Source organism: Carcharhinus amblyrhynchos, chromosome 5 (genome assembly GCF_965287045.1).
Source record: "Carcharhinus amblyrhynchos chromosome 5, sCarAmb.v2.hapA, whole genome shotgun sequence".
Classification (NCBI taxonomy): Eukaryota; Metazoa; Chordata; class Chondrichthyes; order Carcharhiniformes; family Carcharhinidae; genus Carcharhinus; species Carcharhinus amblyrhynchos.
Window position 1 is genome coordinate 69,711,796 of NC_137328.1, and position 13,847 is coordinate 69,725,642.

The following is a 13,847-nucleotide window of genomic DNA, read 5'->3' on the forward strand; positions in this document are numbered from 1 at the left end:
ACAAATTTTCATTGTTTAATTGTGGTCAAATCATGAGGGCAAAAAGGGAACAAGATATTGTTTTGGTAGATAAGCAAAGGAGAATCCAAAGATCTTCTACAAATATATAAAGAGCAAAAGAATAACTAGGGAAAGAATAGGACTCTAAAGAATAATCGACAGCCACAGGTGAGATGCCTGAAGATTGCAGGGTGGCAAATGTTGTGCCTTTGTTTAAAGAGAGCTGCAGGAAATGACCTTATTGAATGGCGGGGCAGGCTCGAAGGGCTGGATGGCCTACTCCTGCTCCTATTTCTTATGTTCTTATGAAAAGCCTGGGAACTATAAGCAGGTAAGCCTAATATTTTTAGTGGGTAAGTTGTTGGAAGGTATTCTGAGAGATAGGATCTACAAGCATTTAGCAAGGCAAGAACTAATTAGGGACAATCAGCATGGCTTTATGAATGGAAAATCATGTCTTATGAATTTGATTGAGTTTTTTGAAGGGGAACCAGGAAGGTAGATGAGGGCAGTGCAGCTGATGTTGTCTGCATAGACTTTAGCAAGGCCTTTTGACAAGGTACCACATGGTAATGTTGCATAAAGTTAAATCTCACAGGATCCAGAGTGAGGTAGCCAAATGGATACAAAATTGGTTTGATGATAGAAGACAGAGGGTGGTTGTACTGGAGGCTTGTGATCAGCAGTGTGCCTCAGGGATCGGTACTGGGTCCACTGTTATTTGCCATTCATATTAATGATTTAGATGAGAATTTAGGAGGTGTGGCCAGTAAGTTTGCAGATGACACCAAAATTAGTGGCATTGTGGACAGTGAAGAAGGTTCTTTAAGATTGCAACTGAATCTTGATCAATTGGGCCAGTGGGTCAATGAATGACAAATGGAGTTCAATTTAGACAAATGTGAGGGGCATTTGGTAGATTGAACTAGGACAGGACTTACGCAGTTAATGGTAGGGTGTTGGGGAGAGTTACAGAACAAAGAGATCAAGGGGTACAGGTTCATAGCTCCTTGAAAGTGAAGTCACAGGTGGACAGAGTGGTGAAGAAGGCATTTGGCATGCTTGGTTTCATTGAGCAGAACATTGAATACAGGAATTGGGACATCTTGTTGAAGTTGTACAAGACATTGGTAAGGCCACACTTGGAATACTGTGTACAGTTCTGGTCACCCTATTCCAGAAATGATATTATTAAACTAGAAAGAGTGCTGAAAAGATTTACTAGGATATTACTGGGACTTGATGGTTTGAGTTATAAGGAGAGGCTGGACAGACTGGGACTTTTTTCCCTGGAGTGTAGGAAGCTTAGACGTGATCTGATAGAGGTCTATAAAATAATGAGGGGCCTAGGTAAGGTAGATAACCAACATATTTTCCCAAAGGTAGGGGTTTCTAAAACTAGAGGACATAGATTTAAGGTGAGAGAGGAGAGATATCAAAGAACCCAGAGGGGCAATTTTTTTCACAGAGAGTGATGAGTGTCTGGAATGAGTTGCCAGAGGCAGTAGTAGGGGCAGGTAAAATTTTGTCATTTAAGAAGCATTTAGATAGTTACACGAACAAGATGGGTTTTGAGGGATATGGGCCAATTGCAGGCAACTGGGACTAGCTTAGTGGTAAGAAAAAGGCAGCATGCTGTAAACCTCTATGACTCTCAAAGAAAAAATAAGTAGAAAACATTTTGTGAAATTTTTTTCACATTGCAGTGTTAATGTAAACCTACTTGTGACAATAATAAATAAACTTTGCTTAAAAAAAGTATTTTTAGGGCCTGGTGGAATCATGACTAAAAGCTTTACTTCTTTAGTATGTTACCCTACATTTCAGCCTATTCATTGAAGGGATAATATTACACAAGCAAATCCAACAGACAAAGGTCAGTGAACTAACTTGTTCCAAAGCTTTTTTGGTGGAGTCCTTTATATGCATTTATCACTTTCCTTTTTTTTGGATATTTATGCACTGTGTTGTCAATATATGGTCAACAATCAGCATTGTTACCAGGCTGAAAAAGAAAGTTATTTGAACAGAATGTGCTGGATTACAACAAAAAAGGTACAGCCAGAAGGGTACAGTTAAAGGCAACCTGCAGCTCTACATAGCGGATGTTATATTAAGTTGCAACAATAATCATATTTAGTCAGGTGACTATATTGACAGAGTTCTGCCTTTACATAATAACAAGACTGAAACTAAGTTTTGAGTAAGTGATGAAAGCTGCATATATGGCTCCATTGAGCACATGGAACTTTATCACCAGTTAATGACAAATTTGTAAACACTCTTCCTAAAAACAAATGTCACAAGTTTCTTTAAAAGCTTAAAAAAAAGTATTGAACTTTTCCAACTTTCTTTTCAAATGATCTTGTAAAAAATGAATACGCAGCTATTATTTTGTCAAGTCACTGCGCTTTCAAATCCAGGACAACTATCTTTGATGTCATACCTCCAGGACTAACAATCATTTCAGGACTCACATTAAACAGAAAAGTCTCTTGGAAGATGACTGCATAGTTTTTTTGTTCTGACTCTTTCCTTTACGCTCAGAGTAATCTGAATATTTCATTGCGTAAGACCCTGAACAAGATTGTCAGTGATTGCTCTCATCGTCTTTCACATTTTGCTGCTTCAGTAGACGTTGTCATTATCTAATGCTAGGTAGCATCTTTACTGGATGAAAAGCACCTTCAAAGGTACACAGCACAATGTGAGATAAAATACATAAGTTTCATGAGGCAAATTAAATGCATACAATAGTTACATATTCCATTCACACAAAAAACAAGCCTTTTATCAGCTTCTTAGAAACAAAACTGACTCTCTCAGTCATATCCATTTTAACCATAAGTTTAGTTAATGGGTCCATTCCCATTCTAACTTTGACACAAAGATAAAGGTGGGCTAATGACTCATCATATTCAAATGTTATCATTTACAATTCTAGTATTGGGGCACAAAACTGTTATAGAAACACAGAAACTTGGAGGGGTAAGAGTAAGCAATTTGGCCCTTTGTGCCTGCTCTGCCATTAAATATGATCGTGGCTGATCTTCTATCCCAATGCAAAATTCCCAGATCTCAATTCCCCTCGCTGCCATTAAAATCTAATAAATTTAGTTATGTAATTCTTAACTTCATTCAGTGACATAGCGTCCAGTGCCATCTGTGTAGAGAATTCCACAGATTCACTGCCCTTTGAAGAAATTTTTTCTCATTTCAGTCCTAAATGGTCTACCCTGTATCCTGATACTGTGTCCCCTGGTTCTAGATTCCCCAACCAGGGAAAACATCCTCTCTGCATCTAATCTGTCCAGCCCAGTTCAAATTTCAATCAGATTTCCTCTCATCCTTCTAAACTCTAGTGAACAAGGGCCCAGTCAAACAAATCTCTCTCATAGGACAGTCCTGCCAACACCAGAATCAGCCTAGTGAATCACTGCTGCCCTCCCTCTATGGCAAGTATACCCTTTTTGGGGCAGGGAGACCAAAGCTACACAGAATACTCCAGGTGTGGTCTCACCAAGGCCCTGTATGACTGCAGTAAGACATCCTTACTTCTGAACTCAAATCCTGTTGCAACAGAGGCCATATACCATTTGCCTTTTAATACTTGCTACACCTGCCTCTCCACTTTCATTGACTGGTGTACAAGGACAATCAGCTCCCTTTGTATATCCACATTTCCCAATATATCACCATCTAAATAAAACTCTTCCTTTATGTTTTTCACCACCAAAAGTGTATAACTTCACATTTAGCCACTTTAGACTGCATCTGCATTGTGTCTGCTCACTCACTCAACTTGTCTAAATCACCTTGAAGTCTCCTTGCATTCTCCTCACAACTCACAATTCCACCCAGTTTTGTGTCAGCAGCAAACTTGGAAATGTTGCATTTGGTTCTCTCATCCAGGTTATTTATAGATATTGTAAACAGTTGGGTCCTAGTACTGATCCCTGTGGTACCTTAATTAGCCACTGCCCGCCACTCAAAAAAAATTATTGCCAATTTTTCCTGTCTCTCGATCAATTCTTGACCCATGCGATACATTATCGCCTATCCCATGTGTTTTCATTTTGCCTACCTTGACCTCTTATGAGAGATGGACAGTGGATCAGCACTCATACTCAAACAAAAATTCTAGGTTGCCCTCAAGTCACATGTCATTCTGGCTTGGATGTATGCTTTTGTTTTTAGTTGTAGCTGGAAGTCACTATCTAACATATTGTTAGCTGCAACAGATGGACTGAAAATTTTTAATAAAAAAATCCATCCTTATCTTCTCAGGGAAATTTGCGATGGGTAATAAATGCAACCTTGCTGAAAACAATAGAAAAACAATTGTTTTCATCTTCCCGTGGGGTATTCTTTCAATGAAATTACTAATCAATTGTTTCCCAACTTTTCATCTACCATTGCCAACTGAAATGAGAGTATCATCAACATGTTGGAGTATAAAATAATATCCAATTGGGACTTCTGTAAAACTTAACATTGTACTACTACCAAATTTTGTTCAGCTTTTTGATTGCACCAGATACCTTTCCAATTCTATTTTAAAATCAGTTATAAACTTCACTACATATGGGCAAAATTTAGTGCCCTCTTAGTAAATTTGGAATGGGGAGCATTAATTGGGAGGGAAATGGCAGATGGAGACCCCACTGCCTTCTCATCTTTGCCCAGCTTAAGTCTGTAGCAGGAAGACTCTGGATGGCCTTCCTATCCTGCCATTAAGTGACCAATGAATGCCCATTTAAGGACTTATCCTGTTGCCAGTGGTATTCACCCAGCAGCGGGTGAGGAGCTTGTCACATGAGACGCATGAAAGCAAACTCTGCTGACGTTGTTGCAGGCTTCCAGTGTGACTTCTCATTCAATGGCACTCGGTGACTGATGGAGACATCCAGCATCAGGAAGGAGTAAGGTGGGCCCTTTGAGAGCCATCTCCTTCGCAGCATCAACTACTGACCAGTTAAAAGCCTGATTAGCAAACAGATGTGGTGTAGCTTCCCAGAAAAGAGACTTTTACCAGTGGGAAGGCGAGACCTCTGAAGCCTAAAGTAAATTCCTCCCTGTATTTTTATTGTGTGTAAATATTTTACAGCCCTGATGGACTCAAGTCACTGCATTTCTTTCATTGCTTTATAAGGCAAAACATTTTTAAGTTTGGAATTTTTAACACTACTTTTGTGACATATTAACAAAGAAAGCTCTTTACCTTAAATGTTTCATGAACATCTAAGCTACCTACTGAGCGAAGATATGGAAAATATATCACCTGTATCATAGATAAGAACCATAGCCCTTTAAAGTCATTTTACTGACATCACTGTCTTGTGCCTTCAATATGCACTGAATTGCCCAATGTAATGTTTGAACACTTCAGATAAGCAATAGTTTTCTCGTGGAACAGATCATTTTTAAATGATTTAGGAGTAGTTAAGTTAGCAGCCCACAACTTGACCCAATGTGCACATGCTGGAAAATTATTGATTTTCTCTCTCATGTCTTCGTATCCCTTTTTCAGCATCACACAAACATTCCTCACTGTACTGAGAGGTCAAATAAACTAAACAGAATGACAAGATATCTCACAAGGTTTCTCTTAAGCATGAAATTCCCCTTTATCATTCGGTTACCAACAGGCAAGATAGGCCCTTAATCAGCACCATGATTATGTTCCTAACCTACATGAGTGGGATTTCAGTGGTGACAATTGCAGAATCTCTTGTCAAGCAAAATGTGCTTTGACAGCACTTTGTGTTGGAGGTTTTGAAAGGAAAGTCCAGAATATGTTTATTTTGGAGATTTCAAAGGTGAATCTGGGGTATTTAGCAACTGAAGACTGGAACACATTGTTCACAAAATCTTGTAGCTTACATAAGAACATAAGAACATAAGAAATAGGAGCAGGAGTAGGCCATCCAGCCCTTCGAGCCTGCCCCGCCATTCAATAAGATCATGGCTGATCTGTCGCTGCTCACTTCCACTTTCCCGCCATCTCCCCATAACCCTTAATCCCCTCTCCTATCAAAAACCCATCAACCCGCGTCTTAAAAATATTAAGCGAGGCAGCCTCCACCACTTCAACGGGCAGAGAATTCCAGAGATTCACCACCCTTTGAGTGAAGAAGTTCCTCCTCAACTCCGTTCTAAACCGCCCCCCTTTTATCTTGAGGCTGTGCCCCCTAGTCCTATTGTCTTTTTTGAGCGGGAAGAGTCTTTCCACCTTTATCCTATCCATCCCATTCATCATCTTATACGTCTCAATGAGATCTCCTCTCATTCTTCTAAACTCTAACGAGTACAAGCCCAGTTTATTCAGCCTCTCCTCATAGCTCAACCCCCTCAACTCCGGTATCAGCCTAGTAAACCTCCTCTGCACTCCCTCCAAGGCCAAAATATCTTTGCGCAGGTGCGGCGCCCAAAAATGCACACAGTACTCCAGTTGCGGCCTCACCAATGCCCTATACAGCTGCAGCAAGACCTCCCTACTTTTATATTCAATCCCCTTCGCTATGAAGGCCAGCATCCCATTCGCCTTCCTGACCACCTGCTGCACCTGCAAGCTGGGTTTTTGCGACTCATGCACAAGGACCCCGAGGTCCCTCTGCACCGTCGCCTGCTGCAGTTTTTCGCCTCGTAAGTAATAGTCCTTCCTACCATTTTTCCTACCAAAGTGGACCACCTCACACTTGCCAACATTAAATTCCATTTGCCATTTCCTGGCCCATTCGCCCAGCCTATCTAGATCCTTCTGCAGACTCTCCACACCCTCCGCACAATTTGCCGTTCCCCCAATCTTGGTGTCATCAGCAAATTTCGACACTCTACACTCGGTTCCCTCCTCCAGATCATCTATATAAATGGTAAAAAGCTGAGGCCCCAGCACCGACCCCTGGGGCACTCCACTAGTCACCATCCGCCAATCCGAATAGCACCCATTGACCCCCACTCTCTGCCTCCTATTTGACAACCAATCCTCTATCCACGCTAACACCCTACCCCCAACTCCATGTCCCTCGACCTTCTGCAATAACCTCTTGTGAGGCACTTTGTCAAACGCCTTCTGAAAATCTAGAAAGACCACATCCACCGGCTCTCCTCTATCCACCGCCCTAGACACATCCTCATAGAACTCCAGCAAATTTGTCAGACACGACTTCCCTTTAATGAAACCGTGCTGCGTCTGCTCTATCAAGCAATTCCCTTCAAGATGCCTCGCAATTTCCTCCTTAATGACAGATTCTAACATTTTACCTACCACAGATGTTAAACTAACTGGCCTATAATTCCCCGCCTTTTGCCTGGCACCCTTCTTAAACAACAGCGTAACATTAGCCGTTTTCCAATCATCCGGCACTTCCCCGGAATCCAGCGACGTTTGGAAAATAACCACCAAGGCATCCACTATCACCTCCGCCATTTCTTTCAGAACCCTCGGATGCATTCCATCCGGTCCTGGGGACTTGTCCACAATCAGCCCCTCCAGTCTGTCGAGCACCGCCTTTCTAGTAACAGTAATGTCATTAAGACCCTCCAGTCCTACCACCTTTCTATCGCTAACACCCGGCAAATTATTCACGTCCTCCTCCGTGAAGACAGAAACAAAAACGTTATTCAATACCTTAGCCATATCCCCATCCCCTACCACTAGGTCCCCTTTCTCATCCTCTAAAGGACCAACATTCACCCTAGCCAGCCTCTTCCTTTTTATATATTTATAAAAACTCTTGCTATCCTTTTTTATATTAAGCGCTAGCCCAGCTTCATAGTTTCTCCTACCCTTCCTTATCAACTTCTTTGTCAATCTTTGTTGACATTTAAACCTCTCCCAATCCTCTTCTCGCCTACTACTCTTAGCTACTCTAAATTCCTCCGCTTTTAGTTTAACACTTTCCTTCACCTCCTTTGTTATCCACGGCTTATTACCTCTCCTCCTACTATCCTTTTTGACCATCGGAATAAATTTCCGTTGAGCACCAAGAAAGATCTCCTTAAAGATCCTCCACTGCTCCTCAACAGACCCTCCCTCCAACGCGCTCTCCCAGTCCACGTTCGCCAATTCTTCTCTCATCCTACCGTATTTCCCTCTATTCAAACAAAGGACGCGTGTCCGGGAACCCACTTTCTCCTCCTCCATCTGCACCAGAAACTCCACCATACAATGATCACTCTCCCCAAGAGGATCCTTCACCGCAAGGTCCCTAATTCTACCCGCTTCATTACATAGCACCAGATCCAAGATAGCTCGCTCCCTCGTTGGCTCCAACACACACTGTTCGAGGAAACTATCCCGGCAGCATTCCAAGAACTCTTCCTCGAGCCCCCCACGTCCAACATGGGTCGACCAATCAATATGCAGATTGAAATTCCCCATAACTACGGCCTTCCCATTCCTGCACGCCGCACTTATTTGCGCGTTAACAGCCCGCCCCATCTCCAGATCATTATTTGGGGGCCTATAGACGACACCCACCAGCGTCTTCCTCCCTTTGCTGTTCCTAATCTCCACCCACAACGATTCCACCCTCTGCTCCTTGGCTCCAATATCATCCCTTGCTACCACCGTGATGCTATCCTTAATCAGCAGAGCTACGCCCTCCCCTTTTCCCTCCTGTCTATCCTTCCTAAACACTTGATAGCCCTGTACATTCAGCTCCCAGTCCCTGTCACCCTGCAGCCACGTCTCTGTAATGGCCACCAGATCGTATCCATTTGTGTCGATCTGCGCCATCAGCTCATCCACTTTATTCCGAATGCTTCGTGCATTCAGATAAAGTGCTTTCATCCCAGCCTTCACCTGGACCCTATTTGCCGCAATCACAACAATCACAGCATCAAGAAAATCAAAAAAGATATCCTCTAATTTGAAAATCATATTTGATCACTCTTCAATTCCATAATCATAGAATCCCAACAGTGCAAAAGAAGGCCATTAGCCCACCAAAACTGCACTGACTCTCTGAGTATCTAACGCAGGTCCCTCTCCCCCACCCTATCCCCATAACCCTGCACATTCACCATGCCTAACCATATAACCTACACATCTTGTTATATTAAAGAACAATTTTGCCTGACCAAACCACTTAATCTGCACATCTTTGGACTGTGGGAGGAAACCGGAGCACTGAAGGAAACCCATACCGACACAGGGAGAATGTGCAAACTCCATGCAGTCACCCAAGGCCACAACCAAATCTGAGTTCCTGGCTCTGTGAGGCAGCAATGCTGACCATTATGCCACCATTCTGCCCTGTCTTATGATAATATCATCACTGCATATATTAGTGGAAACTGGGCTAATAATTTTCAAACTATATTTTTAATTGGGAATCAATTTTTCAACTTAAGCGCTGAGGTTCCAAATGAAAAAAATGGAGTGGTACAGTCAAAAAGTGAAGAAACTATTGAAATTATATGGAACTGGGTTCCACAGTGAAAGAATTTGAATATGAGCATTACTGTAGAATTGTAAATTGATGACTTATTTTATGTTTCTTCCTATTCCCTTTGGAAAGTCTCAATAAAAAGATGACAAATGAACTGATGATTCAAGATCCTTAATTAACTTATTAAAACTATGCAATTAAATACATCTGCCAACAAGGAATAATTGAAGTTATGATTTAAGTAGGAAATATTTTAAGTGAAATATTTTGTCAATCTATTTACAGGATTAAGTTACCATGTCCTGAAACATAACAATGAGTTTGGTTAATTGAAAATTATAGAAGGCTTTTACCTAAAATTAAAACAACCAAACAGTGTTTGTATGCTACACAATGTGTACAAATATTGGAACCAGAACTATTGGAAATCAGCGTTCCACTTAAAGTATTTAAAAAGTGAATTTAACTTGAGGAAATGCTTGATAATGCTTTAGAATCAATTAACGACAATGTAACTAACTAAAATATATTGCTACCTGAAACATTCTAACAGTTATATTTTGATTACTTAAGATGTATAACACCAATTCTGAACTTAAATACATTCAGCATAATTGAAAAAGACAGCAGAAATGTAGCCAAGTTGATAATGAGTCTAATAAGTACAAATAAAGTCTGCAAATTACACCTTGTGTCTCCTCTCCATTATGATAACTCCAGATCTTGAGAATTTTAGCACAGAAATTTAAAAAAGTCACGAAACCTAAATAAACTTTTTTGGGGAAAATGAAAGACATATAAGAAAGAAAAACATGTCTTTGCATTATTTTACGTAATAATATTTTGCAGTCTTTTTTACACAATTAGTATTTTAGCCTCAAATAAGGAATGGTTAAAAAAAAGATTTAACAGCTAATTTCTACTCTTGACTGATCAATAAATAGATCCAAGCCAATCACAATGATTAAGAACAGACTGACTATATACAATCACAATACAAAGAACCTGCATTTATATAATCTAAAGTATTAAAATATTCCAAGGTACTTCCTGTATGTGTGTGTGTGTGTGTGTGTGATACAAGGAGGAGTTTAGTACAGTCCTGATCACTCAAAGCTCAAAGGGGCTCCAGCAGCAAAACTGCACATCAACTGATCAAAAACAACTTATCCCCAAAGCTTTAGCAATAAGTTATTCAGTGATTAGCAATGCCTTCTCACAGTATTGTGTTTGTACTTTTATTTTGCTTGTAGAACTGCACACAATAATGAACAATAGGGTCTTGTCATAAATCAAGTGAATTCCCAAGCATTGACATCTGGAGTTAATTCACTGAAGGATACAAAAGCTCACACACCAGTCAATAAACACCGAATTGCAGAGTAAAATGAAGGTTTCAACAGATTTTACTAAATTACATATATTAAATATATTACAATTATTGTTTTAAATATATTAACAAAGCTTACCCTGTTTAATTGTAAAGGACCCCATTTACTTCGGGGCATGAGGCATGTAATACCCCCAACCACCTCCCCCCCCCACACCTCCCCCCGCCCCCGTATCAGCCAGCTTAAAAACTACTTCAAGACTGTGGTGTCAATTCTACTATGTACACAAAACATTCAAGATGCTGAAGTTCTCCTGTAGATTCATAAAATGGCATTTTGTCAGCTACATCTTATTTCATGCATGTTATTTCATTTTAACTTTGCTCCTTTAACATCCCTACTGCAACTGTCACAGGCCTGTTGATTTGAGTCTCTATCCCGCAGTAAACATCCCTTGACATGATACAGCCCATTCTAAATAACTGGAGAAAAGTGGATACATTAATGTTGCAAATATACACAATGCTGTCTGCAATGAACTATTGATGTATCCGGATCCATGGGCGCTTGGAGGTTTGTGCGTTCTTTAATCACAAGTGGTCCCCAAACCAACTCGAGACTATATGCATATTAATTCGCAACCGACCATTCCTTATTCCAATATTCATACCATGTGTTAATCCCTGTGACAAGGCACATGTGTTGAACCAATCGCATCAACGTCCAAGGGGCCATTGAAGGATTAGGACGATAGTGTCACGACCAACCTCACAAATGCTTAAGGTTGGACAGCAGGCGCTCCTTATTCATTGCTGCTTAACCCATTTCGGCATTTACCCTTGTAGTATTAAAGTGAGTAGTAGTACAGAGAATCAAAGGCTTGTCAAGTAATTAATAAGTATTGACAGCGTTGTATAAAACGAATAAAGCAATACCAACAGTTTAGCTCATTTGACATTTTTTTTCAGCTGAAGTAAAGCTCTCTCCACCCTGCAGCAAGAGAATACTGACGTTACTGTGGCAGTTTGGAATGAAAGTGTTCTGTAACTAATCATGACCTTTAATGGGTTACTTCAGTGCTCGCCGAGACCATGGGAGTACTGTACAGCTATTCCAGTGCATGGCGCGGTGAAGAATGAGCTTTAGATTTGTGAACGAGATTAATTTATGCAGGAATACTGCCTTCTAAAGGAAAGCGTTATAAATCAGACTGTATGTGTATTTACGTGGAATAAATTCATATGTATAACTGATCCAAGTAGGGTGACACCGACTTCTCATAAGCCGAATTTTGACAATATGTTATTATCCTGATACGATTGCCCCGTGGCAATGTAATAAATGTGCAATCCTGTAGATTAATTACTAGATCAGTACGAGGCGTGGGGGGCGGGGGGGAGGTGGTGAGTGGATATGCCAAAAGTGAATATTCCTTCACTCCTGGGGACTAACAAGGCTGGATCGTGCAAACGTCTCATTCGGGAACCAAGTTGTTCTAAAGTGTTTTGTTTTGCCAGGCGTGTTAGGAGGTTGGATTTGGGTTGGGGGGGGGGGGGGGGTGGGAGAGAGGCTGACAGGGTAACTGTCACTGTGACAGCCCAGTGAAAGAAGAGAATTACATCATGTCAGCCTTCTCCGATGGGAAAAGAGGGACTAGACAAGTTTGGAAATGTAGAGCTGCCTGCAATCTGGTGCAGTTGGGCAACATTTACCGCGGTGCCAGATATTCCAACAGTTGTTGCTCCCTCGCCCAGTTACACTCAACAAACGAGTCTCTCTCCAAATGTATTATTGCTGTCTTTCTAGAAAAAAAAATCTTATTTGGCAGCTTTTATTTCGGGTGTTGATTTCTCCTAAACATTCCTTACCTCTTTAAGTTCTTTAGCCACGTCCTTTAAATCGCCCAGGACTAACTCCAAATCGTCTACAATAGTCTTGATCTGTTCTTTTACCTTTGCCTTGCAGGCTGCGCCCTCCGGTTCTTTGGAGCTAGCTGACATGGTTTGGGCTGGGTCACAAGGGCACACTGACGATCAGGATGTAGAAGCGGACACTCTCTCCCCCAGCATCTTGCTGCTTCCTCGCCGCCTCTGACTCAGTCCCTTCGCCGTTTGCCATCAACTCAGTGCAACTGCGGGCTCGCAGGGACTGCGGAAATCTCGCCAGTACGCCTGCGTCAGTCTGCATGGCAAATTAGAAACACCAAAAAAAACACACACACACACTCTGGAAGTAAATATTATCCCAGGCTGCTTTTGATTAAAACCATCCCGCGCACTAATATCCCGCCTGTGTCTTCCCCGGGTCTAAGCGGCGGCAGCGATTCTCCCCTGCAAACTCTCCGCTGAAGGGAGGCGGCTGGCTCCACTCAAACCCATGGTGTGTCCTTCTCCTTCTCCCGGGCTTGTTGGACACAGGGACGGATCCACACGGAGCCGCTTCAGGCTTCTTTCAGCATCCGGACAGCCGCTGAATCATTACAAGAGCGCACAGTTCAGCTGGTATCTAGAGGAGAGTAGGGACTGGATCAAAGTGTCCCATCCACACACACACACACATATAGAGTGAGGCAGCTCAATGCCCTGTCCACTTACACTCTGCACAACAACACCGTCCCATTACCCTTCAATCCATAGACTCCCTTTAAAACATTACAGGGAAAGAGATTGAAGCTCTGATGGATGACGGAGAGAGATTTAGGTTGCCCACCTTCGATTGCAGCCTCCCTCCCAAAGTCACACCTACACTGCTGGAGGGGAAAGAGATGGAAATAACTAAGGATCCCCCAACTAGGACGCCACGGGGGGTTGGGGGGTAAGGGAGAACACTGGACAGGGTCTAACCTTTCCAGCCTTGAGCACAACTCGTGTTTAAATGAGAGCAGACAAGCCCACCAACTCGCCAGCAATGTCCGGTCCGCTTTAACTTCCAAAGTGATAGACTGGGAGTTGCTGCCTGAAGTCACTGCCACCGAGGGGATTGTCAGTCTTGGGGTAGAGCTGGGTTTGAGGGCAGGCTCCCTGGCGAAACCGCGGTCTTCCCGTTTAAACAGACGAAGGGCAGGACAGAGCGAGCAGCTTGCAGCCTCATAGCCCGAAACCTCTGCAAAAAAAAGCAGGAC

At 42.1% G+C, this 13,847-nt stretch overlaps 1 protein-coding gene across 3 annotated transcripts in view; it reads right to left on the reverse strand.

The window, feature by feature from the left end:
• prr16 (proline rich 16) overlaps window positions 1-13,361 on the reverse strand; it is a 237,615-nt gene extending 224,254 nt beyond the window's left edge. For 2 of the 3 annotated variants that reach the window (XM_080189690.1, XM_080189689.1), the window contains exon 1: window positions 12,595-13,361. In XM_080189690.1, coding sequence (XP_080045816.1) covers window positions 12,595-12,726 — 132 coding nt within the window. In that variant the 5' untranslated portion in view covers window positions 12,727-13,361. The remainder of the gene's footprint in view (window positions 1-12,594) is intronic. The other variant, XM_080189691.1, reaches the window with a different exon arrangement.
• Window positions 13,362-13,847: the final 486 nt, after the last annotated feature.